The sequence below is a fragment of the Carya illinoinensis genome, chromosome 3 (genome assembly GCF_018687715.1).
Source record: "Carya illinoinensis cultivar Pawnee chromosome 3, C.illinoinensisPawnee_v1, whole genome shotgun sequence".
NCBI lineage: Eukaryota > Viridiplantae > Streptophyta > Magnoliopsida > Fagales > Juglandaceae > Carya > Carya illinoinensis.
Genome location: NC_056754.1, coordinates 18,011,467 through 18,037,267, shown reverse-complemented (window position 1 = coordinate 18,037,267; position 25,801 = coordinate 18,011,467). Strand labels below are relative to the sequence as shown.

At 36.2% G+C, this 25,801-nt stretch overlaps 3 protein-coding genes and 1 non-coding gene across 8 annotated transcripts; all 4 read right to left on the bottom strand.

Moving 5' to 3' along the window:
* Positions 1-10,719: 10,719 nt before the first annotated feature.
* LOC122305946 lies at positions 10,720-10,858 on the bottom strand. The gene has a single exon (XR_006241374.1). It is a non-coding gene; the product is annotated as a small nucleolar RNA SNORA14 (small nucleolar RNA).
* Positions 10,859-11,641: 783 nt separating this feature from the next.
* On the bottom strand, positions 11,642-14,100 carry LOC122303585 (protein NEN4). The gene is made up of 5 exons (XM_043115425.1): positions 13,036-14,100; positions 12,823-12,869; positions 12,671-12,734; positions 12,350-12,526; positions 11,642-12,223 (listed from the first exon to the last, which is right to left on the bottom strand). Exons 1-5 carry the CDS (start codon positions 13,483-13,485, stop codon positions 12,128-12,130), a joined length of 834 nt encoding a protein of 277 aa, XP_042971359.1. The 5' UTR covers positions 13,486-14,100; the 3' UTR covers positions 11,642-12,127.
* Positions 14,101-14,546: 446 nt separating this feature from the next.
* LOC122303583 (bifunctional aspartate aminotransferase and glutamate/aspartate-prephenate aminotransferase-like) lies at positions 14,547-19,754 on the bottom strand. The gene is made up of 10 exons (XM_043115419.1): positions 19,404-19,754; positions 19,080-19,320; positions 18,895-18,988; positions 18,688-18,791; positions 17,434-17,682; positions 17,195-17,308; positions 16,909-16,992; positions 15,488-15,658; positions 15,204-15,317; positions 14,547-14,995 (listed from the first exon to the last, which is right to left on the bottom strand). Exons 1-10 carry the CDS (start codon positions 19,538-19,540, stop codon positions 14,855-14,857), a joined length of 1,449 nt encoding a protein of 482 aa, XP_042971353.1. The 5' UTR covers positions 19,541-19,754; the 3' UTR covers positions 14,547-14,854.
* Positions 19,755-20,506: 752 nt separating this feature from the next.
* On the bottom strand, positions 20,507-24,070 carry LOC122303584 (trafficking protein particle complex subunit 12). Of its 5 annotated transcripts, none has more exons than XM_043115421.1 (2): positions 22,740-24,070; positions 20,507-21,107 (listed from the first exon to the last, which is right to left on the bottom strand). In XM_043115421.1, exon 1 carries the CDS (start codon positions 23,815-23,817, stop codon positions 22,741-22,743), a length of 1,077 nt encoding a protein of 358 aa, XP_042971355.1. In that variant the 5' UTR covers positions 23,818-24,070; the 3' UTR covers positions 20,507-21,107; position 22,740. The 5 variants fall into 5 exon arrangements, with proteins under 5 accessions (XP_042971355.1, XP_042971356.1, XP_042971358.1 ...); XM_043115422.1 differs by having other exon boundaries at positions 20,507-21,095; XM_043115424.1 differs by having other exon boundaries at positions 20,507-20,850.
* Between the last annotated feature and the right edge of the window lie 1,731 nt (positions 24,071-25,801).

Here is a 25,801-nt window from a genome sequence, read left to right as displayed (position 1 = left end):
TTAGAGGCTCAATTGGCGAGATAAAGAGATATGGAGATGCGCCTCAAACAACATGAAGAAGAACAAGCAAAGTTCAGGAGAGATATGCAACTCCAAATGCAACAGCTTATGCAACAGTACAGGCCTCCAACCAATTGATGGTTTTTTACGTCTAGCTTATGACATTATCTAATTATGTATGAACAATGCTAGTTTTATGGTTATTTATTTCTTTGCACTTATTATAAAACTTTTGTGAGTAATTAAACAGTTCCTAATTTATGTTTTTCAAATAATATGGATGTCTATTTAGTTTTTTTATAATTATTGGTTTTAATAAAAATAATATCCGTTCGAACGACTGAGTCACGTTCGAACATTAATGGGCATGCCGTTCAAACGATAATGTACCGTTCAAACATCAATGTGCAAACCGTTCGAACGATACCAGATACTCAAAAAACCGTTCAAACGCATGACATTACCATATCGTTCGAACGTTGATCATCACCGTTCGATCTCTTATACCGTTCGATCGTCTCATTTAACGTTCGAACGTATTTCTATTGATCGTTTGAACATATCTTGATAACCGTTCAAAAGAAACGTTAAAGTTCGAACGGTATATGAGAAGCATTCGAACGCTAATCTGGAACGAATTTTAACCGTGACAAAAAAATCCATCGTTCAAACGGTATCGAACGGTCAATTTCAAAATCGTTCTAAAAGATATATTTTGGGACGAAATTGTGATTTTTGTCCTAATATATCTTCTGGGACAGTGATGTTGGGACGACCTTGGGACAAAATTTTTTCGTCTCAAAAAATCTTTCGGAACGAAATCTATATATTTTGGGACGAAAATTTTCGTCCCAAAAAATGTTTTTTGTTGTAGTGAATATTGATGACCTTTCTCTATGGACAAAGCATTATCTATATATATAGGAAAATTCTATACACTATACTACCATCATACTTATATCCCATTAAGATATGGCACATTTATTACTATTGATTGATCATTTATTACATACTTCTTTATAATTAAATAGTGATAAATACGCTACATCATTTATAGTGGGATATAAGTGAGATGGTGGTGTGGTATATAGTATTACTCATATATATATTTGAAGCTTAATTAACATGAATATAATATTAATGAATTACGACATGTAAGTTTTCGGGATTAGTTTAATAATGGTGGTAATTACTAATAATTAAAGGGTGGATTCGAATATTTCACTGTCTTAAAATATATATACTAAATTAGTCGAACAATATAATATAAAAAAAATGAAGCTAAAATGATGCTGGACAAAATAGAGATTAATTTTGATGGCTAGTTTCAACAGATAATCAACATAAAGAAGACAAAATATTCACCTAAAACACAAAGAATACAACTTTGAATAATATTAATTAATAGTAAAATTCAAAATTGAATTATAAAGCACACAAGCCAGACTTAAATAGTTGCAAAATTCAAAATTATGAAAATGTTTTCAAAAATGTAAATGAAAAAATCGAAATTATTGTATAAGAAAATAAATACATAAATAAACAAGAATCTTACCAAAATTTTGGTTAAAATCAAAATCAAAATCACTTCTAAACTTGAAACTAAAATATATACTAACAATACAAAAATGAACATAAATATATTATTTGGGGCAAAATAACTAATATTATTCTGAAATGATTTGGGAGAAAATAACTAATATTCCTATGTTAATTTGGGTCAACATAAAATTAATGAGGTCTCATAAGTGAATTCTTGATAGCAGCCTGCTAATTGCAACACAAGAAATTCATTGCTTGAAGCCTATGACATACATGAAGCCATGATCATATGGAAATCTAAACCCATAAGTACTGCATACTAATGATCAGCAGCAGCCATTTTTTGTGCCTGTGCTAGCACTATAACATAAATGCTTTCTTCGACAATATTTTTCTTCCCAAAAAAATCATTTAATTTGTTGCAAACCCAGTACCATCAACAAGCATCCTTGACAGGGATGCAAAGAATCCTATGCCAGCATGTTTCCAACTACCTCAAATCTGACGCATTGCATGTGTAAATGAAAATTTTGATATATACATCGAATATGATGAGATCATGTGGTGAAAGAGAAAGTCTAATCAATAGAGGAAATAGCTAGTAGATACTGCCAAATAGTTTCTATCTATAGGGGACCCAAGGTGACATGTGATATATATCTATCTTTGATCAAAGAGGTTGCCTTCGTATAAAAGGGAATATGCAACAAACCTAAGTAAGGATATTCACACTTTTACATCTCTAATACTCTCTTAATTCCCTTAAGATCGCAAAGAGAATCCTAATTAATCAACTTATAAGAGTATGTATTTATTTGATCATTGGAGGACACCTTTTGAATCCCATCGTGATTATTAGTACAGTGAAATACAGAGAAGTTTGTATATATATATACAAGGAAAGTGTGCATGTGCAGTATACGTGCAATAAACTAAATTTACAACTGAAGTAACTATTTACAAACTAACTGGTAACTAACTATTTACATATTTCAATAATCCCCCTCAAGATAGAGTGTGAATATCAAGAACACATCCTGGAAAGAAGATAAAGAAACTGAGTAAGAGGGCAAGGCTTTTGTGAATATATTTGCTAGCTGATGCCGAGAACTAACGTGTAGAGTTCAATGTACACCAGATTGTATCTTCTCACACACCAAATGACAATCAATTTCTATATGCTTAATTCTCTCATAAAAAATAGGGTTTGCTATTATGTAAAATGTAGCTTTACTATCACAGAATAATAAAGCAAGATACTGATGAATAATGCCAAGATCTCAAAAGAAAGCAATTAACCAAGTTAATTCATAAGCAGTGGAAGCAAGGGCTTTATATTCAGTATTAGTTGAAGATCATGAAACTGTACTTTATTTCTTTGAATTCCAAGAAACCAAAGAGTCACCCAAAAATACATAAAACCCAGTGATTATGTCCAAAGAATAACGCGGTAGTTGTAGCACAATTTTGGGGTGTTGATTCCACAGGGAGACAAATTAAAAGAATAGCAAGAGGAACAAAGAAACTAAAGAAAAAATATTAAATAAGTAATAGAGAGCAAAGATTAATTTTAAATGTAAATTCAAGTGAAGTAAAGTGATTAACAGAAAAAGTACTCAAATTTGACAAACAGTAGAACGTCGGGAATCCCTTGCACAAATCTGGTATTTTAATTATTCTTAATTCATTGGATAACTCAATTAGAAACTCAATTCCCGCAATTTCCAATTGGAAGGTATAGATTTATAAACCAGACTTAAATCAAATGTAACCCTTTGAAAAAACATTCACCACTTTTAAAAAACGTGAATTACTACCCCTATTGATAAAATCAAATGACGACAATATACTCAGGAAGCGATATTGCAGCAAAAAACTAAATCAATATAGATAAATAATTGATCCAAACATAATCAAAGAACTAATCCATTCAATAGAAAAAGCATGACTGAATCCATAAACACAATAAATTCTATGATTATTCGGAGAAGAAAACATCAACGATGAATTGAGAATGATAAAACAAAAAAGTTTTAACAATTGAAAATTAAATACATGAATTAACAATAAATTAGAAATACCATCTAATGTGCAAGTTCATCCCTAACCCTACTTGAGAATTTAGTTACCCATAAATATAATGGACAACAAAAATCTCTAGAGAAAACTTAAGCGAACAATGGCCATGGAAGTGATTTTCTCCTCTCTTCAGATCTGCCTCTTGTGCCTCTTCCCCCTCTCCATTTCGTGCTAATGATATGTTTATATAGGGTAAGAAAGAAACTCTAATGTCCTCTTGATTTCCGCATAAAAAAATCGCCTAAATTTTATGACTTATCTTGGCAGCCACGTATAGCTTTCAGGAGTTCGAATTTAAAAATCCTTATTAGAGACAAAGTTATAGCCCTTTAAGATATCTTTCCAATGCATCAAGAATCGCATCAATCCGATATGTGGGTAAAAAGATAAAATCAAAAGACTAAAGTATGTCCAGACTGTCTCCTAGCGAATTTCGGACTTGGATTTCTTGTGGTCTCATTTTGTGATTTTTTTTCTTTTTCTTTTCTTCCAAATTGCTCTCAAACCACATGAATGTCCTCCTTTGAATTTGACTAGGCTTGACTTGCTCTTTTATAAATTCTGAAATTAGACATAAAAAAAACTGCTTAGGAGTATCCCAACAACGTAAATAGAAATTCAATTTAAGAATACACATTAATTCCTATGATTTCTATTCACATTTTAACATTTTAGTCCAATAATAAGGTATATAGAATGCACTTTCACACACTCATCACCCAGTCATTGATTTTCTAGTGCCTGGACAAGCTGCCCAATCAAAATCTGTGAAGGCCTTCACATGTAATGAGGAGGAAGATGAAAGAAACATTTCCTGATTAGGTTTACCTTTGAGATACCTTAATAAATGGTGTGCAATATCTAAATGTACTTGGGCAAGTTTATCCATGAATTAACTCAATTTTTGTACAGAATAAGCCAAATCAGGCCTTGTTATTGTCAAATAAAGTAGCCTCCCTACCAATCTTCTATATATTGTGGGATCTTCCAACAATGTAGAATCTATCTTGACCAAACGTAGGTTAGAGCTCATAGGAACTTTAGCTGGTTTACAGCCAAGAAAACCAATATCAGCTAGGATTTCATAATGCCTTTGACATACTGAAATTCCTTTAGAAGTTCTAGCCCCTTCTAATCCAAGGAAATATTTATGATCTCCAAGATCGTTAATTTGAAAAGTACTATGCATAATAGATCTTATGTCTTGGACAACCTTAAGATCATTGCTAGCCACAATCATATCATCAACATATATCAAGAGGGTAAGAAACGTAGAATCAAAAACTCGAATGAACAAGGAATAATCACACTTGGACTGTGTAAAACCATGCTATAAAAGAAAATTAGTAATTTTACAATACCACTGTCTTGAAGTCTGTTTTAGGTCATATAATGATTTGGTTAACCTGCATACCTGAGTCTCCCCCTTGTTGCCATACCCTTGAGGTAGTGTCATATACACTTCCTCATCCAAATCTCCATGTAAAAATACATTGTTTACATCCAATTAATGTAAACGTCAGTTCTACAAAGAAGTAACAACAAGCAAACATCGTATACTTGTAAGTTTGGCCATAGGAGGAAACGTGTCAAAAAAATCCACCCCCTCTTGTTTAGTGTTCCCCTTAGCTACAAGTCTAACTTTATATCGTTCAAAAGTACCATTTGATTTATATTTAATTTTGTACACCCATTTATAGCCAATGAGATGTTTATTAGGAGGCAAGTCAGTGAAGATCCAAGTATTATCTTTCTCAAGGGCAGATAATTCTACTGCCATAGCCTCTTGCCAACGAGGAAATTTAATTGCTTGATGGTAGTATTTAGGTTCAAATTGAGATGAGAGATTAATAGTGAAAGCACGATGTATTGGAGAGAGTTTGTTATAAGAAAGGTAAGTAGTCAAAGAATAAGGAGTACTTACTTTGGAAGAAACTGTATGAATTGAAGACTTAGTGTTTGAGAAAAAAGAAGTGATTAAATCACAATGATATTCTACAAATATTGTGGTGGATGCTTGATTCTAGTAAACCTTCTAACAAAAGGATGAGTAATGGAAGTATTAGGATTTGAAACTTGTTGTGACTAATCCATCGGCACAAAATGAGAAGAATTTTATGTAGTGTTAATAGGATATGAAGCAGCGGGTATAATACAAGCAGGAATGGACAGCACAAAGGAATCTAAAGAAACTGATTGAGAATCTAAAGAAATGGTGTTGTTATTTTTAAATGGAAAGATATGTTCATAGAGTACAACATCTCTAAATAGAAAAATAGATTTAAAGTGCGAATCATATAATTTATACCCTTTGACTCCAAATGGATAGCCTAGAAAAATGCATTTTCTAGTTCTAGAATCAAATTTTGATCTTTGAGTAACAAGAGTGCTAGTATAGCATAAAAAACCAAACACTTTTAAATGAGAATAATTGGGTTTTTGAGAGAAAAGAAATTCATAAGGAGATTTGTTAGAGAGAATAGGAGTAGGCAACCTATTTATGATATAAGTTGCTTTTAAAACACAATAACCCCAGAAACAATGAGGTAAATGGGCTTGAAACCTTGAGGCACGTGTAACTTATAATAAATGTCTATGTTTTCTTTCTATTACTCCATTCTGTTGAGGAGTAGCTACACAACTCTTTTGATAAATGATACCTTTAGCAGAAAAATAAGTAGACATATCAAACTCCAGGCCATTATCACTCCTAAGAATTTTTACTTTCGAACTTAACTATGTTTCTACAAGAGCATAAGAAATGAGTTTGAATCTAATTTCAGTTTAGTTTTCATTAAGTATACCCATGTTGCTCTTGTGAAATCATTAACAATGGTTAAAAAAATATCGAACACCATCTAGAGTATGATAGAAAATGAGCCCCATATATCACAGTAGATTATTTCAAAGGAACAAAAAGTATGAGATTCACTATGAGGAAAAATTAATATGGATTGTTTTGCATAATGACATAGATCACAGTTTGTATATCTTGAAGGAGTTACAGCAGGAAAAAAATCTATGTATGAAACTTTGTTTGAGATATGAAGGATGGCCTAGGCGATAATACCATAGATCCAAATTGACAGAAGTACAAACAGAAGATACAACATTAATGGATTTACTAGAACCAGTTACATCAAATATTGATGCCTTATTATGTAGCAAATAGTAAAAACCACTTCTTTCTTCACTCAGACCAATCGTCTTCCATGCATACAAGTCTTGAATGAAGCAGAATTTGTTTAAGAAGATTAGGCAATAATTAAAAGAATGGATAAGCTGACTAGCTGATAAGAGATTCAAGGAAAATGAGGGAACACATAGGACATTGTTAAGAACCAAGGAATCTGAAATTTTAACAACTCCTATGTGTGTAATTGGTGCTTTATGGCCATTTGGTAGTGTAACAAAAGCTGATTTAGTAATGGTATAGGAGGACTTGTAATGTTTAACAAAGAACAAACAAAAGGTGCTTTATGGCCATCACCAATATGATCCAAAGAATGACACTGAGCTAACCATATGGTCAGTAGCTCCAGTGTCGATAATCCATGGAATATCAAGATCTGAATTATAATGTTTAATAAAGAACAACAATGATCAAAATTCACAGTACATAAAAATTTACCTAACTGGTTGAAAAAAGTCTGAGGATTTGGTCAAGATGTGGTACCTACAAAATGAGCTGAAGCAAATTCTTTATATGAATTATGTATCTCAAGCAAAGAAAGTAAGTGTCAACATTGTTCTTGAGTAAATGGTAATGAAGGTATCTCACCAACTTGTTTATCCTATGAAACTAAACTAGATGAGTTACCATCAATAGAATTAATTATAGGCTTTGCGTTTTTGTAGCCAAGAGGATAACTGTGTAGTTTGTAACACTTGTCTTTCGTGTGTCTTGTCATTCCACAATGGCTACAAATAGGCTTCAATTTTTGCAAAGAAGACTTGAGTCTTGGAATAGATTTCTAGGAATCATATTTCTGAGAATCATGCATAGTAGAAGCCAAAGCAGTGGACTCCAACTTGGAAGGTTTATGAATGTTAAGATTACGATGGCATTCTTCTTGTAAAATTAAAGAAAAAACTCTATTTATGGGTGGCAAGGGGTCTAGAAAGAGAATTTGGGCTCTGACATGAGAATATGTATCACTAAGCCCCATTAAAAACCTCATAACGTATTCTTGTAGTTGGTATTCCAGTACTCCTTTTAACACACCGCAATCACAATTCGGTCTACAACCACAATTCAACAAAGGGTTAAAATTTAACAATTCATCCCATAAAGTTTTCAGCTGAGCATGGTAATCCGTTGCACAAGTCTTCTTGGAGCAAAGATGAAATCTCCTTTTGAAGTTGAAAAATTCATGGCCCATTCAACTGTGAAAACATGTCTTTGAGATCAACCAAAAGTGCAACCGTCGTATCAATATAAATGCAACTTGTTGTAATTTTGTTCGAAACAAAATTCAAAATCCATGAAAACACCATTCCATTACATTAAAGCCAAGCATCTTGTGTAGGATTAGATGAATTTGAAGGGAAACTCAAAACTGTCGTCACTACAAGAAATCGGGGATATTCCGGCGATTTCATAATCGCCGCAAAAACTATCGTTGGCAAAAGTGTATTTTGCCAGCGATTTTATAATCCCCGCAAAATTAATGATCTAATAAAACTATTTACTAGTCGAGTCTTTATAATAACTATTGCAAGGATTATGAGATCGCTGCCATATTACAAATACTTTTCCCATCGCCTAAACTACGTCACTTTACCTGTATCTTTGGGCGCGAAGTCTTAAGTTTCATCCTCGTCCTGAGCCCCCTGCAACCACCAAAACCCACCCCCCGATTCCCTACGGCCTGCTCCTTCGTTCTCCACTCCTCTCTATGTTCTGTCCTTCTCCAAAAGAGCACCGAAGCCATAGATAAACCTATTTCAGCCGAAGGACATCTCCATTAGAGCCACACCACCCCCACCCCATTTTCCTCCCACGGAAATTGAACTAGACTCCATCCGCGGCAGCTTCAGGTTCTCGTCTTCGTATCTCTCTCTCTCTCTCTCTCTCTCTCTCTCTCTCTCTCTCTCTCTCTCTCTCTCTCTCTCTCTCTCTCTCTCTCTCTCTCTCTCTCTCTCATGAAAACCCTATAACTTCAAATCCTAAGGCATTCAGTTATTTCCCCTTCTCTATCTCCACCATAGATTGATTGTGGGTTTGGTGCTGCACGGCTTGTGGGAGTTGTTGGAGTTCTGAGTTGCCAACCACTGGTAAGCACCTTCTCCTTCTCTGCATCTCACGGACACACCCACTTTCACTTTAAATTATAAATCAGATGCCCCATCCTTTTCGTTCCCAGTATTGTGCAAATAATGGAAGCTTCCTAATTGAACAATTAGTTTTAAAATGGAAACTTGAATGTAAAATTAAACCAATATTCCATTCTGAAACCTTCAATTGCAGTTCAATAATGATGCAAATGGAGCCCGACCTGCCAAATTAGATATAACTGGCTTTAGTGATTTTAAATTTATGCTGCTGGGCTGATGTTTGTATTCAGTTACCTGATTTTATCACTATGGAAAATTAATTAATCCAGTTTCTTAGTTTTTGGCCTATGCAGCGAGTTTCTAGGGTTTTTATTTGAAATTTGTGCTTCTCCAGTTTCTTGGTTTTCGGTCCCTGACATTTCTAAGTTCTCTATGTTCCTTTGTATGGTTTATACTTTATTTGTTGCATGGATGATTTGTGTTTTATTGGTTTGTTTCTGCCGCCGCCTGTGGGGCTGGTGGTGATGTTGATGGTTTTGTGATGATCATTTTCCCTAGCCTTCACTAGATTTAATTTGTATTGTGTTATTTATTCTTTTATTTTTTTCACATAAATAGGTTTGATTTTGCTCTTGAAGTATAAAAGAGATAGTATAAAAGATTCCTCTACATGATTTTTGTGAATATATTCCATACAAATCCATTTCTATGTTAGGATTGGGCAGCGTATCTTTTATTTATATAAAGGGGGATTTGAAACGATAATTAAGCATCCTTTATAAATATTTACCTAAAAATATATATATACACATATTTTTATATTTATTTTTATATTTGAAGTGGAACATGTTGGTGTTAGAAATTAGTTAGTTAGCTGGAAAATGTTCAACAAAGTTTTTTCCAGCTAGACATTTTGACAACCATATGAGTTTTGGAAAAAAAAATGACAAATTACCCTTTTGATTTGACTAACTTTATGATCACTAATATGGCTGAGAAGAGTCTTTGAATCATTTATAAGAACTTAGATCAACAAAAGATTACTCACTTTTGCATCATGCATTTAGAAGACACATAAATATTATATTTACTACATGATAATATAGTATAGACATTTTTTGTGTTTTTCTTATACGAGTAGGTTACACATTTTTTACTTGCAAATATTGCATGCTTTAAGTACTCTATTTCTTAGTAATACTCTAAATAGTTACATTTGCAACATTTCACGAGTTAGCTCCTTGGTCATATTGTTGGTAGGAATCTTCGGCTGAAAGTACAGTTTTTATTTTTATTTTTATTTTTTGAAAGAAACACACCAGATCATTGATTAACTTAGAGGTATAGAAGATACCTCATGTAAAACAAAAGCCCTAGTAACCCATTAAGAATACTAGATTACTAGGTTATATAAAATTCGATTTTCAAATTTCTCCAGCTATTTTTTAATTGCCGTCAATAGTTTTAAAAAACACGGAATTCTAACATTTCCCATATAAGAAAAGCGGTGCCAAATTCTTTGGCAACGATTAAAAAATCGCTGCCATATACTTTTGAAACAGGAAAGGATATGGCAGCGACAAAGAAATCGTTGCCAAATGATATGGCAGCGATTTTTGTATCGTTGCCATATGCTTTTGAAACAAGAAAGGATATGGCAGCGACTCAAAAATCGCTGCCAAATAATATAGCAGCGATTTTTGTATCGCTGCCATATGATTTGGAAACCATGGATATTATATGGCAACGATTAAGAAACCGCTGCCAAATTCTATGGCAACGATTTTTGTATCGCTGCCATATAGTTTTGAAACAGGAAAGATATATGGCAGCGAGTAAAAAATCACTGCCAAATGATATGGCAGCGATTTTTGTATCGCTACCATATAGTTTTGAAACAAGAAAGATACATGGCAGCAAGTAAAAAATCGCTGCCATGTTGATTTCACAGCGATTTCTTAGTCGCTGCCATATCATTTGGAAACCATCGATATTATATAGCAGCGATTAAGAAACCGTTGCCAAATCATATGGCAGTGATTTTTTACGCGCTGCCATATCATTTTGTAAAATGGAAAGATATTTGGCAGCGATTACAAAAGCGCTGCCAAATCATATAGCAACGATTTTTGTATCGCTGTCATATCATTTTGAAACTAGGACTGGATATGGCAGCGATTACAAAATCGCTGCCAATTGATTTGGCAACGATTTTTTAATCGCTGGAATATCACTTTACGGTTTTCAAACTATATGGCAGTGATACAAAAATTGCTACCAAAGAGTGATCTTTTCACAGCGATTTTTAGTTTTCGCCGTGGTATATCTGAAGTGGAAAAATAGTACCAGCGAACGTCCGGCGATTTGATAATTGTTGGGATATGTATATAGCGTGGATTTTAATGGTTTTGACGACAATTTTACGTCGCCGGGAAAATGCCATTCTATTGTAGTGCGCCGATAAACCCTAGCTTGTTCTTTGCCTTGAGAGTAATCCGCAAGTATCTGCTCCAAGAATTGTAATTATCTCTATCCCAGCAACTAAAAAACGAGAATAATCCTTGAATTGTCACCATGATGAAGAAAATATGGACTTGAAGGATTGTCCGTGAGATTCACATTTGCAATAAAAGAAGAAGCTATCGAAACTCACGAAATTTCTTCTAATCCCATGTAGAAAAAGTAATCTAGGATGATCCAATCATCCAAATCAAGAAAACTCAGGAGAGTCCAAGAACACGAGTGAAAGAAGAAACTGAACCTTCTGTATTATGAATGTAAAGTGAAATACAGAGTAGTTCGTATATATATACAAGGTAAGTGTGCATGTGCATTACCGCACGTGCAAATAAATTTACAACTGAAGTAAGTGTTTACAAACTACCTGCTAACTAACTATTTACAAATGACTATTTACATATTTCAATAATTAATTATGATGCTTTTTGTAGGTGCATCTTTGTGATGGATTCAGCATCCTCAGGTACTGCATCCCAACAGGGAGGCTCACACTTCGACGTGCTTGTCATTCGCCATCGAGCATCGATGAAACGTGTAGAATGATCTCCATTTCGATCGAACGAAGGATATGATGATGATCAGCTTCAACATGAACTTAATTTTCTTTTCAAACGCTGGCAGTACTTTCTGCATGAACGTCTGTCGAATAAGGCAGAAGCAAGGATGGACATACATGCAGATGTGAAATTGGGAACCGCCCTGCTCTGTCTCAACGTAGTAGCGTATGAGAATGCTTGAGTAGGCTGTTAAGAGGTAATTGGTTTCCTTGGGCTTTACACAATAAATTTCTCACCCCTTCTGTCATCTGTTTTTCAGACATTCATTGCATTGTTAGTTTATCATATTCTATATTGATTAAGATATGAATTAATTAAAATATAAATCAATTAACTTAATTAGCTTTTTAGGACAATGAATGAATAACTAAAACCTTTCCGGCCAGACTTCCCCTTGTATAGGGAACTGCTCTATGATATCCAGCAGAGGTTGGGAGAGATTTTCTGCTAGTTTCTTCTCTGCATGGCAATTTTCCATTTGCTCTACTTCTTGTTATAACCGTGGGAGAGCCCTGCAACTTGCCAAGCAATACGCTTGGGAGACTTGATTCCTAATGTCATCCATTCGTAACTCAGATTATATAACTGATCTTAAAATTTATATACAAACATACACGCATTGTTGTAAACTTGTAGGAATTAAAAAATTCTGAGAGATCATCAAGACATGGTTTGGAAATTTAGTGCATGCATACCAAGAATAGCACCGTTGCACAATGCTTGAGGACCTCCAAGTTCATGCGAACATCGTCGAGACTCCTGTTTAGCAGCGTTGCATAGACCATGATTAGGATTTTGTGAGTTGCTATATCTATATATCCAACATCATGAAGAAGTAGATACATACCTGTGCTTTTGCTGCCCGAGCCCAAAGTAAGAAGCCAATGTTGCCATCTAACAAAAATAGGTGCAGTTAAGATTATTCTGATGCCTGATGGTATGAGGATACGGAATAATATGAACAAATTAACTACTAAAATGGAGAAAACGTTCCTCATGGATTAATTGTAAGATTGACACAGATTTGTTGCAAAACCTCATGTTGGAAATAAATATATACCTTCATATTTCCAGCTCTTCTGCCAAACTTCTCCGTTAAGACCCCTAAAGAATCAATCATCCCAACCGGTTCTGGAGCAGGCCTACCAATGTCAGAAAAGGCTTCTTTAATGCGAATACAGTCGAATCTTTGGATATTGTGGCCTGCCCACACCCTACCATTCAGAATACTGAATATTTTGTCAGCAACATCTTCAAAAGCCGGGGCATTTGCGACAACTCCCCTAGTTATCCCATCACATCGTCCGGATCTCAACGACACCACAGACAAATCCTTGGGTCGTACGAGCGTGCTGTAGCTCTCTAGTTCAACGAGTTTCTTCGGACAAACCACAATTGCACCAAACTCCAACACCCAGAACCGTTTTCCACCTCTATTGGGTACCGTTGTTTCCAAGTCGAAGAACACAATCTCTGCTATCCCTTCTTTTCCTGACGTAGAGGCCTCCATTAATTTCAGTTTTCTTTTGAATGCTGCTACCTGTTTTTCTACGTTCGAGGTTTATGTTGTTGTACAAGTACGTCATCCCCTTCATGTTTTAAATAGGTAGACAGGAAGAAGAGAATTCTTGTTGAGATTGATTTCCTTGTAGTTCAAGTTATTATAAGTTTAGGCTTTTGGATGAAGGGGTCCTTGGCTTCTTGAAGATGTTCTATGCAAAGCAATTCCAGGTAGGGAGGAATACTATCACGAAGAACAAGGGATGACCTTGCCTCTCTATCCGTCTCTCTTGTAATGTTTTTTGCGTTTGATGGAGAAACTTTCGCACGAAACCTTTTGGGAAAGTTCCAACTTTCTTCATCTATTAGGTTATTAATGAAGATGTTGAAACATTTGAAGCAAAGTCTTCTTGGAAAGAATATTCCCCACCAGCTTACGTGACCTGAATATGTTTACCATCAAAAGAAGGCACAGGCACGGACATATTTGGGATTACTACCACGGAACTGTCGAACATATGTCATATATAGATCATCGGATCAATTTCTGCACCAAGTAAAAAAAAAATTTCTAAACCTATGCATGCAAGAAAATGGAATATTGCAAGTAAAAAAAAACAAAAAAAAAAATTATTTTTTTTTTTTTTTAAGCATGTTGGTCAATCAAACCGATAGACGGAAAGAGACAGAATTTGTCAATGATCGCCAAAAATAAGAAATTATCATTGTGAATCATAAATGCAACTCTTTCAAGATGTGCATGTCCTGCTTTCGCAAACTACAAGGTTGGTAGGTTGGTTTTAACTTTTAACACCACAAATGTTGGACTTTATGTTCAAAAGTCAAACTCAACATTACGATTGAATTTGTTCACTTTTAATTTTTTAACTTGGTCGTTGTGTTAAGAAATTAAGGTGTCAAATGAATTGAATTGAGACGAATATTAAAAATTAAATAAAATATTGTTAAAATATTATTTTTAATATTATTATTGTTTTAAAATTTGAAAAAGTTAAATTGTTTATTATATTTTGTGTAAGAATTTAAGAAAATTGTAATGATAAAATAAGATAAGATAAAACATTTCTTGTATTCAAACAGGACCTAGTGAGAATGAAATGCCAACGATTTCCAAACACAACCTAAATTCAAGTGCCCTGTACCCTTTGATACATCACAGAGAACCTTGTACAAAGACAATGTCAAAGTTAATCCAAGTCTGCACAAATTATAAGGGCAATGCTGGCGAGAAACAGCCAAACAAACCAAGATCATATTATTCTTTCTATTCCAAAATAATTATTACCTAAATATTTTGGAAGCTATAAAGGAACAAGTCACACAAAGGTTGCCTTACTAGTGTAGATATATTATCCACATCAAACAGGGACAGCCGGCCTGAGTGAGACAAGAGCTTTCTTAATTCTCTCCACAGCTGCCTGAAGGGTTGTGAGAGACGCTGCATAAGAGATGCGGACACCGCTGTCATCCCCAAATGCACTCCCGGGGACTAGTGCAACCTGTAAGCAGAGAGCCATTACCCAATTAAGAAGAACAAAGTGCTCCACAAGCTTTTCACTCCCTCAAACTAAGAAATCACCCAGACCTTTTCAATTCAATGTCATGACAGAAAACATCCATAACTTCCCAATTACTTCTATGAGGACCACAAAAATAGAAAAGAATATTGAGAAAATAAAAACCTGAAACATCAGTTCATGAACATACCTGACCCTTGTCCAGAAGATATCGACAAAGTGACTCTGAATTCTCAATTTTACCAAACCCTTCAACATCAGCTCCATAGTAATAGCTGAAATCAATGAAGAGATAGAAAGCTCCCTGCGTGTGGACAAGTATGATTATCCGGGGGCAGAAATGAAAACAGAAGAGTACAATCGCACACAGAATAAAATTCTTCCTCCAAAAAATTAAAAATTAAAAAAAATAAAATAAAATAAAAATAAAAATAAAAAAGAAAAGAAAAGCAAATTGATAATTCAGGTTGATACCTGGGGCTCGGATATCTTGACACCCTCCAGTTCTCCAAAGCTTTTAACCAAGAAATCCCGTCTATCCCTGAATGCTTTTACCATGGTGGAAATGGCTTCCCCACCAGCATAACCCATTCCTAGTGCTGCAACTGCAGCTTTCTGTGCGATACTACTGGCACCTGAAGTGAACTGGAATATAAAAAAAAAAAAAAAAAAACAATAGAACCAGCTGGAGCTTTCAGTGCATTTATAAGCAACATGGAATGGAAATGGCAAAGGCAGGTTGAAATGTCGAAATATCTACTCCATTGTAGGTCAACTTTATTAGTTTTCAAAATTGCTTCCAAAACTTTCACAGAAATTAACCAACTAATTAGAATCATTATTTCAAGTGCATGAAATTGACAACCCTGATCTGTAATTTCTGTTTGTAACCTCTTTAGCAGTTTCAACTACAACTCAACACCTTTAAGAGTATTATCCTTTTCTTTTTGACAAGTTTATGCTATCTTAGTAGATTTTCCTGACTTTGTTTCATGGTGCTTACATTATCAGTCTCCTCAACAATAGGGCATATCATATCATGCCCGCCAAAACAAATATTTTGGTCCTTATCACTTCACTTTTCCATGTGCCTTAATATGCTTGATGTGGGATAAATTTTGAGGGACTTTTATGATCTATATCAACACTGCCCTCAGGTTTTGTTGTATTTAAGTAACTATAATATATCTAGATGTCAAGAACAACTACAGATTGTTAATTCCATGTCAAATCATGCCTACCATTCAGAAAATGTTTCACAGTGTAAGTGTTACCCAAGCTCATTAATTCCATCACTTCAACGTCTGCAAGTGTAAATCTAGGAACAAACTTGAATAAACAAACTTGAGCAGATTCAAATTAGCTTCCTTTCAAAATTCTGACTCAAAGTCCAGAGTATACAAAATAACTAGTCAGATCATTAGTACAATGTGATTTACTTGTCCATGTTCTTAAAACAATCACAAAGACTTTGATGTGGCACGCATTGCAAGTATTCTCGCCAACCTTTGTGCAAGATCAATATGCTGAAACAAGAAGTCCTTAATAAACGGTCTACAGAAACTGTATTGCATACTTTCTGACACTAACATGGATCAAACTGTCAACACAATACAACTACTAAAAACGAGAAGAATGGGAGCCTTATTTGGCTCAGAATATCCTATGGAATGTTAGAGACAACTGTGGATAATGGGACAAAGGACTTCTTAATACCCATTTGTTACAAGTCAGGAAAAGTTAAACATGTAAAACATTCTTTTTCAACAATATCACAAATACAGTTGTTTGGTGAAATGATTCCTGGAGAAAAAGTGGAAAAGAAATCAAGAAAACACGTGATGCAAAGAGTTTAGTTAGTAGACTGATACAGATCACTAAAAATATGGTACTACCTGACTCTGGATCTTTCCGCATGCTGCAACAAAGTGTTTTGGACCAGCAAGATATCCTAGTCGCCAACCAGTCATTGCAAAGGCCTACAAAGTCCCACGATCTAAATGTCAATTCTCAGAGTAAGACCTAATAGTACATCATGTATTAAAATACAACAGTGACAAGGTTAAATATGGCAGATCCATTAAATAGAAGAGTGATTACATGAATTTTTTTTTTTTTTTAATAAGTGAGATTACATGAAAATTCAATCAACAAAAGACCAAAAGCAGTGATATTACTTGCCTTTGAAAATCCATTGACAGTCAGAGTTCTTTCCCACATGCCGGGCAAGGAAGCAAAGCTTGTATGAGTTGCGGGAGCATAGATTATGTGTTCATATATTTCATCAGAAAGTACCTGAAATTTTTAAAAAAAAAAAAAAAGAAGAAAAAAATAGAAAAGAAGAAAGAGAAATAGAAATATCAAAATCGAAATTTTAGCAACTCTGAACCTATTCAACTGCAGGTCGTCACAAATAGTACCAGAAGCCGGGGATGTTTTGCTACAACTTGAGCAATCTCTTCCAGCAATCTTTTGGGGATAACAGATCCTGTTGGGTTGGATGGAGAACAAAGAATCAGCAGTCTCGACTTTTCAGTGAGTTTGGATTCGAGGAGCTTTGGATCTAAAAGAAAATTTTTCGAGATGCTTGTCGGAAGAATCACGGGTGTTGCATCAGCCAACCTTGCCATTTCTGGGTAACTCACCCAAAATGGAGCTGGAATTATAACCTGAAAAATTAGCACTGTTTGGTAAATGCATGCAACCTTCACATGTAAAAGGTATTTCAATATTTTGAAACCTTGTATTCAACATGTATAGACAATGGCAAAGGACCAAACTCCATGGCATCTACGGGAAGGGAAAGAGGAAGAAAAGCCCACAATACAACCGCTCAACTATAGCAAAACATCCAACATAGCTATGCATGAGGAGAAAAGGATTGGAATCTACTTGCAATACCTAGGGTTGAGAATAGGAGGGTAGTGAATAGGATCCCATCCCATATTATTTGGCAAAGAGAAATTCTTACAATTTATAATGATTCTAACAAGCTCCAATCATATCACTGACTAGTGGTTTTGGAGTACAAATGTAGTTTTGGCTTTTCTTGGATCTTCAAAAATGGTATTGGAGTCAATCTTCAATCGTAAGTGTGGGATTTGAATCATGCTACCTAGAACAGAATGGTCTAAAGATAATGTTAGAGATTTAAGAGGGTGAAATTGTAATAACCTGGATTGAGAATAAGAGGGTGGTAAATGAGATCCCACATTATTTGGGAGGAAGAAATTATTGCAGCCAGTAATGATTTCAATAGACTCTAGTTGTAACATTGACTTGTCCTTTTGAAGTATAAATCCAAACGCGGCTTGAACTTTCTTTGTGTTGTTACACAGCTAATTTGTGCAAAAATAACCTAAACAAGTTATTTCCTCCACAATATACAATTCAATATTCGATCTTTAGAATTGTCTACACTTAGGAGAATTAGGACCACAACAAAGCTGTTTATGATACAAGAAGCACACATTTCCAAAACATCCTTCGAAGCAAATTTTCAACTAGTAATTTGATTTACTAAAGTGAAAACTGAATAAGCAAATAAGAAGTAAACATTCCCAAATGTAATCTTGCACCAAAGTGAGTATAACATTAAAAGTTCAATACAATTGCCTACCAATTTATATGACATACACAAGCTTCAATATACAACTGACAAGGCAGTACTTCACCTCATCTCCTGGAGAACAAACTGCAAGGACGGCTTGAACAATGCTCTGCTTGGCCCCGTTGCTAACTAAAATCTGATCAGGCGTGTAAGAGATTCCATTTTCCTCTGCCAAAAAGGGAAAAAAAATTATGTCAGATTCCCATCTCAGAAATTAAACCCAACCCCACAAACTCGACTTAGCCAAACTTTTAAGTATACAAGCACTAACCCTTCAACTTGTGACAAATTGCTTGGCGAAGATCCAGATTCCCCGCATTTGGAGTATATCTCGTGTAACCCTCTCGAATCGCATTTATCCCCGCCTAGCGTTCAAGACAGAACAGAGACAGTAATTTAAAAACTCCATTTTAAAGGAAAATCTAGCGTAGAAATGGATTAGATTTTCTTTAATACCTCTGCTATGGGGGCTGGGGTATCGAAATCGGGTTCTCCGGCGGCTAAACGAATAACAGGGACACCAGCAAGTGCGAGAGCAGTGGCCTGGTCGGTTATGGCTACCGTTTTTGAAGGCTTCACGGAATTAACTCTGGGGCTAAGAGAGATATCAACTTGCATTGGGTCAAGCCCACTCTGCGCCCTCACAACCGCACTGATATCTCCTTGGTATTTGAGCCGTCTAGTACTCTCCAAAGTCCTAACAAAAAACGAGAATCGGAGAACGAAAAGAAATGATGTTGATTCGGTTGAAGAAACAGAGAAAATAGTTCAGTAATATACTTGAGAGACATGGAGCGGAGCTGAGAGGTGAAAGAGAGAGATCTGAAACTGGGATCCGAAGCCGAGTTGAGTCGGAGGAATTGATCTCCGAGACCGAGACGTGAAACGGTGGATGAAGTGTGTAGCGAGTAAGCCATCTTGTTACGGAGCTAGTTTGATTGTATTTGGAATGTGTTGGATTCTATTTGCGGCTCGAAAGAAGAAAAGCCTGCAAAATTTTTGAAAAGGAGAGGGAGTAAGGTGTGCGTACGTGCAAGTGCCGATGAGAGCTTAGCTTGGGGGTAGTTGGTTGAATGGGTTGGTGGGAATGAAACAACCAACTTGAAGTTGAAGTTGAAGTTGAAGTTGGGTTTGGTGAAAGAAGAAGGCTTTCCTACTTTGCAGGAAAGGAAAGGGCAAAAAAAAACAAAAAAAAAAAAGGCTTGCATCTCTGCCGTCCACGTCATCACTGATTGTTTAATATAAAGAACCGTGTGAGGATGGAAATCGCACGGTGGTGATTGACTTATGAATTGAAAGAACGGGATTGCGGAGCCTTTTTACCTCAAGAACCCTGCTTTTTTTTTTTTTTTTTTTTTGTAGTTTTTATGGTTTTTGTCAAATTGCTATGGTTGGTGAAATTCCCTATTTTAATATGTATTATATATTATTTTTAATATTTATCGAAAGGATATTTTGAAAATTTATTTAGAGCAGGATTTAGTAGGTGAGCAGCGTGAGCTTGAAGTTGAGTTGCCTATTCACCTAACTCCCACTTGTCTGTCGGGGATTGGGATAGATCCCACATGGATGGATGGGCCCAGAGAGGCTTACAAAAGAGAAGATTATTGGTTTGATGTCATATTGGGAAGCTGCTCGCTTGCAAACCATTCTTGGAATATGGTTAAGAGTTTTGCTATATACAAGCACAGTCGTGTACTAATCTGTGTATTAATACTGATTTATTCATACTTAAAATTTAAATTAACATTATTTTTGACCAATCACATCACATTAGTATACAGATTAGTACACAATTATGTTTGCAATTATATTTTTCCTATGGTTAATAATATGGCGCGGGCGCACAGAAAAAGAGAGAGAGAGAGAGAGAGAGAGAGAGAGAACAATCCAAACAGTACTCCAGGTGCATAACCTTATTTTGTACCAAGAAAATATTAAGGCAATGAAGATGGACCAAAACAACCAACTCCACACCTACCGTGCAAGTGGAATAACTCTCTCTTCACATTTTGGAGAGTTAGGTTACTGCCAATGTTTCTAAAGCATCTTGATAGTGAAGACTCATGTCAAATTAAAAAAACATAGAGAAAGCTGCATGATCCTCTGCCAAGCCTACCCCAGCAGGACACTTGATCCTCTGACATTCCCATCTGGTGTGGCTGCTGGATATCAATGAGCAAAAGAGCAAGAGGAAGTGGAACCCAATATCTCATATTATAGCATTCTGAATATCAACAGCCCCATCCAAACAAGCTTCGTATCAGATCTCGATTGTTTGTGCTTCCAAGTTAGTCGCTACAGCAATCAAGTGCATATATGGCTATATTATAAGCAGAACACTTTCGCCGCCCAATATCTTTAATTGACAAATATGTTGAGGTGGCAGATCAACCTGGTAAACACTCATCTATAAAATGAATGCCTCCAAAAGGGCCACAGGTTTTGCAGGACAGGAGAATACCTTGATGCCTATAACAGCTTCTGTATCACCACCATATGCATCACATGGAACATCACCCCACATACCCACACAGAGATCTCCTATAAATATATATATATATATATATATGCATGTATGTATGTATGTATGTTTTTTTTTTTATTGGCACCAAGTGTCCAAGAACAACGTCCGACTAATCCCGGGGGTGCATAGGCCCTCGACAAGAAGTTTTCCGCAAGTGCACCTCGGGTAATTCAAGAAAAAAATATCCCCCAGTTCAATAGCCCATAGAGATTGTTTGCACCCAAAGGGATTCGAACCTTAGACCTTGGGAGGAGGAGGGGGGAGCATACCCCCAAGCCCAAGGCCTTTACCACTTGAGTCAATCCTTAGGGGTTTATGTAGGTATGTATTGTATGTATGAATGTCCGTGTGTATGTATCTAAAATTATGAACATAAGAAGAGAAAGGAAACAGCAAAAATCCAACACAAAAAATGCAACAGATTACAGCATATAAACATTGCTATGACAGACATTATTTAACTGTCTAAACGTCTAATTTGTACCTCCATAAAAAGCAGGGTCACTGCGATTGTTTGCTAAACACGTTGCCAACTGTATTTGAGGCCATATACAATAACAATGGAGCAAATTATAAGATTTTATATAATTCTATAGATGTGTAAAACCCTAATACATTGGAAGTTACTCGGAGATTTCTATCCCCCCCCATAACAATAAACCTAAGCCTAATGCAGCAGACAACTTGATCCATTGACTTATAAAGCACTACCAGTTCACCCTAAACGTTTTATTTTCCTCCAAACAAAAGATTCTGATGACAGGTGTACTCAAGTGTTTCATTTGATAATCTATTACATATCAAAGAAAAGAAATCTAAATGATACAGCCAGGATCGATGAAACTATCTTTTGCTATAAATCCAAGTCCAACTATAGTAATATATTCATCTAAAGCATGTTCACGAGAAAATTAGTCTAAAATACAACCTATGTAATTTTCAAAGCAGGAGCCTTCCTTCTGTTGAGCCACCTCATTCAGTTCTATGTTAATGACATTGAGTTTGGTCGCTTAAGGATAGAAGAATTCAAAAGGTCATATGGATCAATTAGATGAAAGAATCTCAAATGTCAAAAGATCCCCTTCTCAAAAATCCGCCCTTTTCCAAACCTGCAATTTTACGATTCCTTCTTGGGGAAAATACTTTTATACATATTCTTCCACTTGATCTATACTAAAAACTATTCTCGTAAGCTGATACACACTAGCTAACAGTCCGTGGGGACACTGGAAAAGTAGATAATTGGGACTATATACATAAAAATGACAGCAATAGAGTGCCAATCCTCAGGCTTTATTTGTAAAGAGTATGCATTGGTAATCGAAGCCCATATAAAAACGACTATATATTAGCCACTCAGCACTCTGTGCAACATGAAATATTGCACAACATAGTCTAGAAGAGATTGATAAGCAAAAAAAAAAAAATTGTTCATTTCAGATGCACCAGATGAAATCTAATTACATTAACAAACTATTCTAGTCGTTCGCGTGCAGCCATCAATAAAAATTTCATATCTAGTTTCGAATACAATGTAAGTGAATCTAAACTAAGTCAAACAGTAAAGGCATAAAAATGAGAAAAACTACCTCAAATCCGAGTACAAGACGAGTCAAAGTCATCGGGAGCAACCCGAGCAATCCAACTACTGAGCGTCCTCTTGATATCGGAATGATTGACATAAGCCAATTCGTACATACTACACAAATTCACCACGACCGTCTCGTTGAGCGCCACGGTGGGCACCCTCTCGAGAGCATTCTCCAGCACCTTAATCGAATCCGGCAAGTCCCTCAAGTACATCAAGCAAAGCGCCTTGTTGTTGATCGCCACCACGTCCATAGGGTCCCTCTCAATGCACTCTTCCAACTCCCTCACCGCCGAGACGTAGTCCTTCCCCACCATATACACCATCGCCTTGTTCCTATTCACGAGGTTCTTGAACTCAATCTCACTCAACAGCTCATCACGCTTGCCCTCTTTCATCAACGCCTCGACACGATTAAACGAGCTCTTCGCGCTTTCCAGGTCCCCAGTTTGCATTTGAATGTAACCGAGCTTCGACAACAGAATGGGGTTTGAAGAATCGGGGCCGAGCAAATGTTGGATCAGATCCAAGCACACGGAAAACTCCTTGTTGCTCAAATGGTGCCCGATAATCGCGTTAATCACGAAAATCTCCCTCTTCTTCCAGATATTCACAGAAATCCCTTCCTGTTCTTTTGTCATCAGTTTGGAGCGAACGAAGTCGAGAAGGATGTAGAAGCGGTCGAGGCCTAGTTGGCGTTGCCCGAGTTTGACGGGGATGAGGGCTTGGAGCCAGCGGAGGCAGAAAGGCACCATGGAACCAGAGCGATTGGGGTAGACGGTGGGGTAAGATTGGTACCGGTAGATTGGACCGTCGAGGTCCTGGAGGGAGTCGAGCTCGGCGGAGGCGTCGTTGAAACGTCGTAGTTTGGCGAGGGCGAGGACTTGGAAGGAGAGGTAAGTGAGGTGCTCGTGGGGGTTGCGGAGGAGCGAGAGGGCTCGCGCGCGTGCGACCTTGTCTAGAATGGTTCTCCAGGAGCCACGGGCCGCCAGGTCCTGGATGGAACCCAGGTCGTGCGCAAGGTCATCGATTGTGCCGAACTGGTTCGTCAGCGGGTCGGATGGTGCATCCGCTTCCATTGCGACAGGGAGATCGGATCGGGAATTGGTGAAACAGCGATTGCCGGAATAAGTATTGTCTCTTATTTTTCTGTACCGAGGCTACTCACAGTAGCAATCTGTAGGACTAGGGGAGTTATAGGCTTATGGGCCGAAAGGATCGCCCATCCCTTCCAGTCTATTCAAATAGGATTGTAACACTTTGGAGGAATCCATCGAGACCAGGCTTTTGGGCTTCAAAAATTGGTCTGAACGGGTTCCTCCGGAGTCTTGATAAGATTGGACTGTTAAAATTCTGCTCCAAGTTAGAAGAAATAAGGACGACCCAATAATGGAACCATTTTGTAATTTTGTTAGAATAGAAAAGAAGACACTTTCTGGGATATATTTGTTTATAATTTAATAAAATTGGATAAAATTAAAAATCAACAAGAAAGAAACTTAAATGTAACAGTTAGTACATCACAACCATCACTTATCAAATTAAAAATTCTTTTGGTTCATTGCAAGGTATCATCACTTATCAAATCTTAATACCAACAGCAACGGTACGTAAGAAGTTATCATGGTGACGCTGAACAAAATGTTTGGTTTGCAGAATGAGAATTCCTCTTTTTTAAACGAATGAGAATTCTTATTCTATATTTATTCTTTTATTTGATAAAAAAAGATTACTATTTCATAGGAATTGAAGTGAAATTTCCAAAATGTCAAAACGTGCACGGAAAAAGTGGAAGTCAGCCACACGCATGTACTATTTCAGAGGAACTGGAGTGAAATTTCCAAAATGTCAAAACTTGCACGGAAAAAGTTGAAGTTAGACACACGCATGTGAGGTATCTTGTTCCGCAAAACATGCATGCATATCTGTCCTGATCCAAACTTCCATGTGAGATATCTTGTTCAGCAAACTCAACGGCCAGCACATCGAGTGACTTAGCAGCGAAGGGACATCATTGCTGACTAGGGGTGGCCCGCACCCGCTCCACTCGTGCAATCCGCTCATCCCATCAAGTGAAGGGTTATGGGCGTAAAAATATGAATTTTATTACATATAAATAATGTTATATACTAATGTGTATATTAATATTAATTCTTTATATTTAAAATTTAAATTAATATTATTTTTAATAAAATTTATTAGGTAATAAAATTTAATTATATTTTAATATTAAATATAAATATTTATTTGATCATATATTTTAAATATGAAATAAATATATATTAAATACATTTTATTACCTAATAAATTCTCAATATATTTCTTTTGATAAATACATTAGTAATACTAATATACTTATTATATTAAAATCGAAAAACCAGACCAAACCAAACCGAAACTGATAAAACCGGAAGTATTCGTTTAGGGGGGTAACGGGTACGTTATCGGTTTTTAAAAAATGCAAAACTAGTGTTATCGGTTCAATCCAGTTCTAAATTTTGTCTAAAATCGAACCAAATGGGACCCGTTACACCCCTAGTTATGGCAGGCAACCCGCCTCCATGAGCATGGGTGTGTACGGACAGTTTAAAGTGTCTAATTCTTATGTCTCAATCTAGATCTGCATTTCCAAGCTAGATTTATGATTTGTGGTTTGATTTTCATTTTTTGATGTAAATTTTAGTTAGATCTTTGTTTTGTTGTTGATTTTGGCCGGATCTATGGCAAATGGAATAAAAAATCCATCCATCTAATCAACAAAGACGGACGAACCAAATAAGGGGGCGAGGACAGGGGCCATATCACCACCGTCCTAGGAAGGGGTCAAGGTACAAGGACTTTTGCATGCTCATATAGGGCAGGCAACTGGCCTAGTGTTGACTTTTTGGATTGGTTGGTTATTCTCCCTCCGACTGATCTTTTAGTAGATGATTACTCGAACCCCCTAGCTTGGGTTTGTTTGATTCTCCTCAATAGACTAATCTTTAGTAGATGGTAGTGGTTGCTGACTTTGCACAATTAATGCTATTTTGAAGTAGCACATAGGCCTCTTCCTCCGGTTTC

Bases quoted from the DNA above. Each gene is read 5' to 3' on its own strand.
- LOC122303585 (XM_043115425.1), bottom strand. From the start codon at position 13,485: ATGGAGGCCTCTACGTCAGGAAAAGAAGGGATAGCAGAGATTGTGTTC. The intron at 12,870-13,035 runs GTATATATTTAT...TATTTTTGTTAG, and splicing joins GAAGAGCTGGAAATATGAAG to ATGGCAACATTGGCTTCTTA. The intron at 12,527-12,670 runs GTATGCATGCAC...GGATGACATTAG, and splicing joins GTGCAACGGTGCTATTCTTG to GAATCAAGTCTCCCAAGCGT.
- LOC122303583 (XM_043115419.1), bottom strand. From the start codon at position 19,540: ATGGCTTACTCGCTACACACTTCATCCACCGTTTCACGTCTCGGTCTC. The intron at 18,989-19,079 runs GTATTAAAGAAA...CTTGAACGCTAG, and splicing joins CCCCAGCCCCCATAGCAGAG to GCGGGGATAAATGCGATTCG. The intron at 17,683-18,687 runs GTGAAGTACTGC...CTAATTTTTCAG, and splicing joins TTTGTTCTCCAGGAGATGAG to GTTATAATTCCAGCTCCATT.
- LOC122303584 (XM_043115421.1), bottom strand. From the start codon at position 23,817: ATGGAAGCGGATGCACCATCCGACCCGCTGACGAACCAGTTCGGCACA.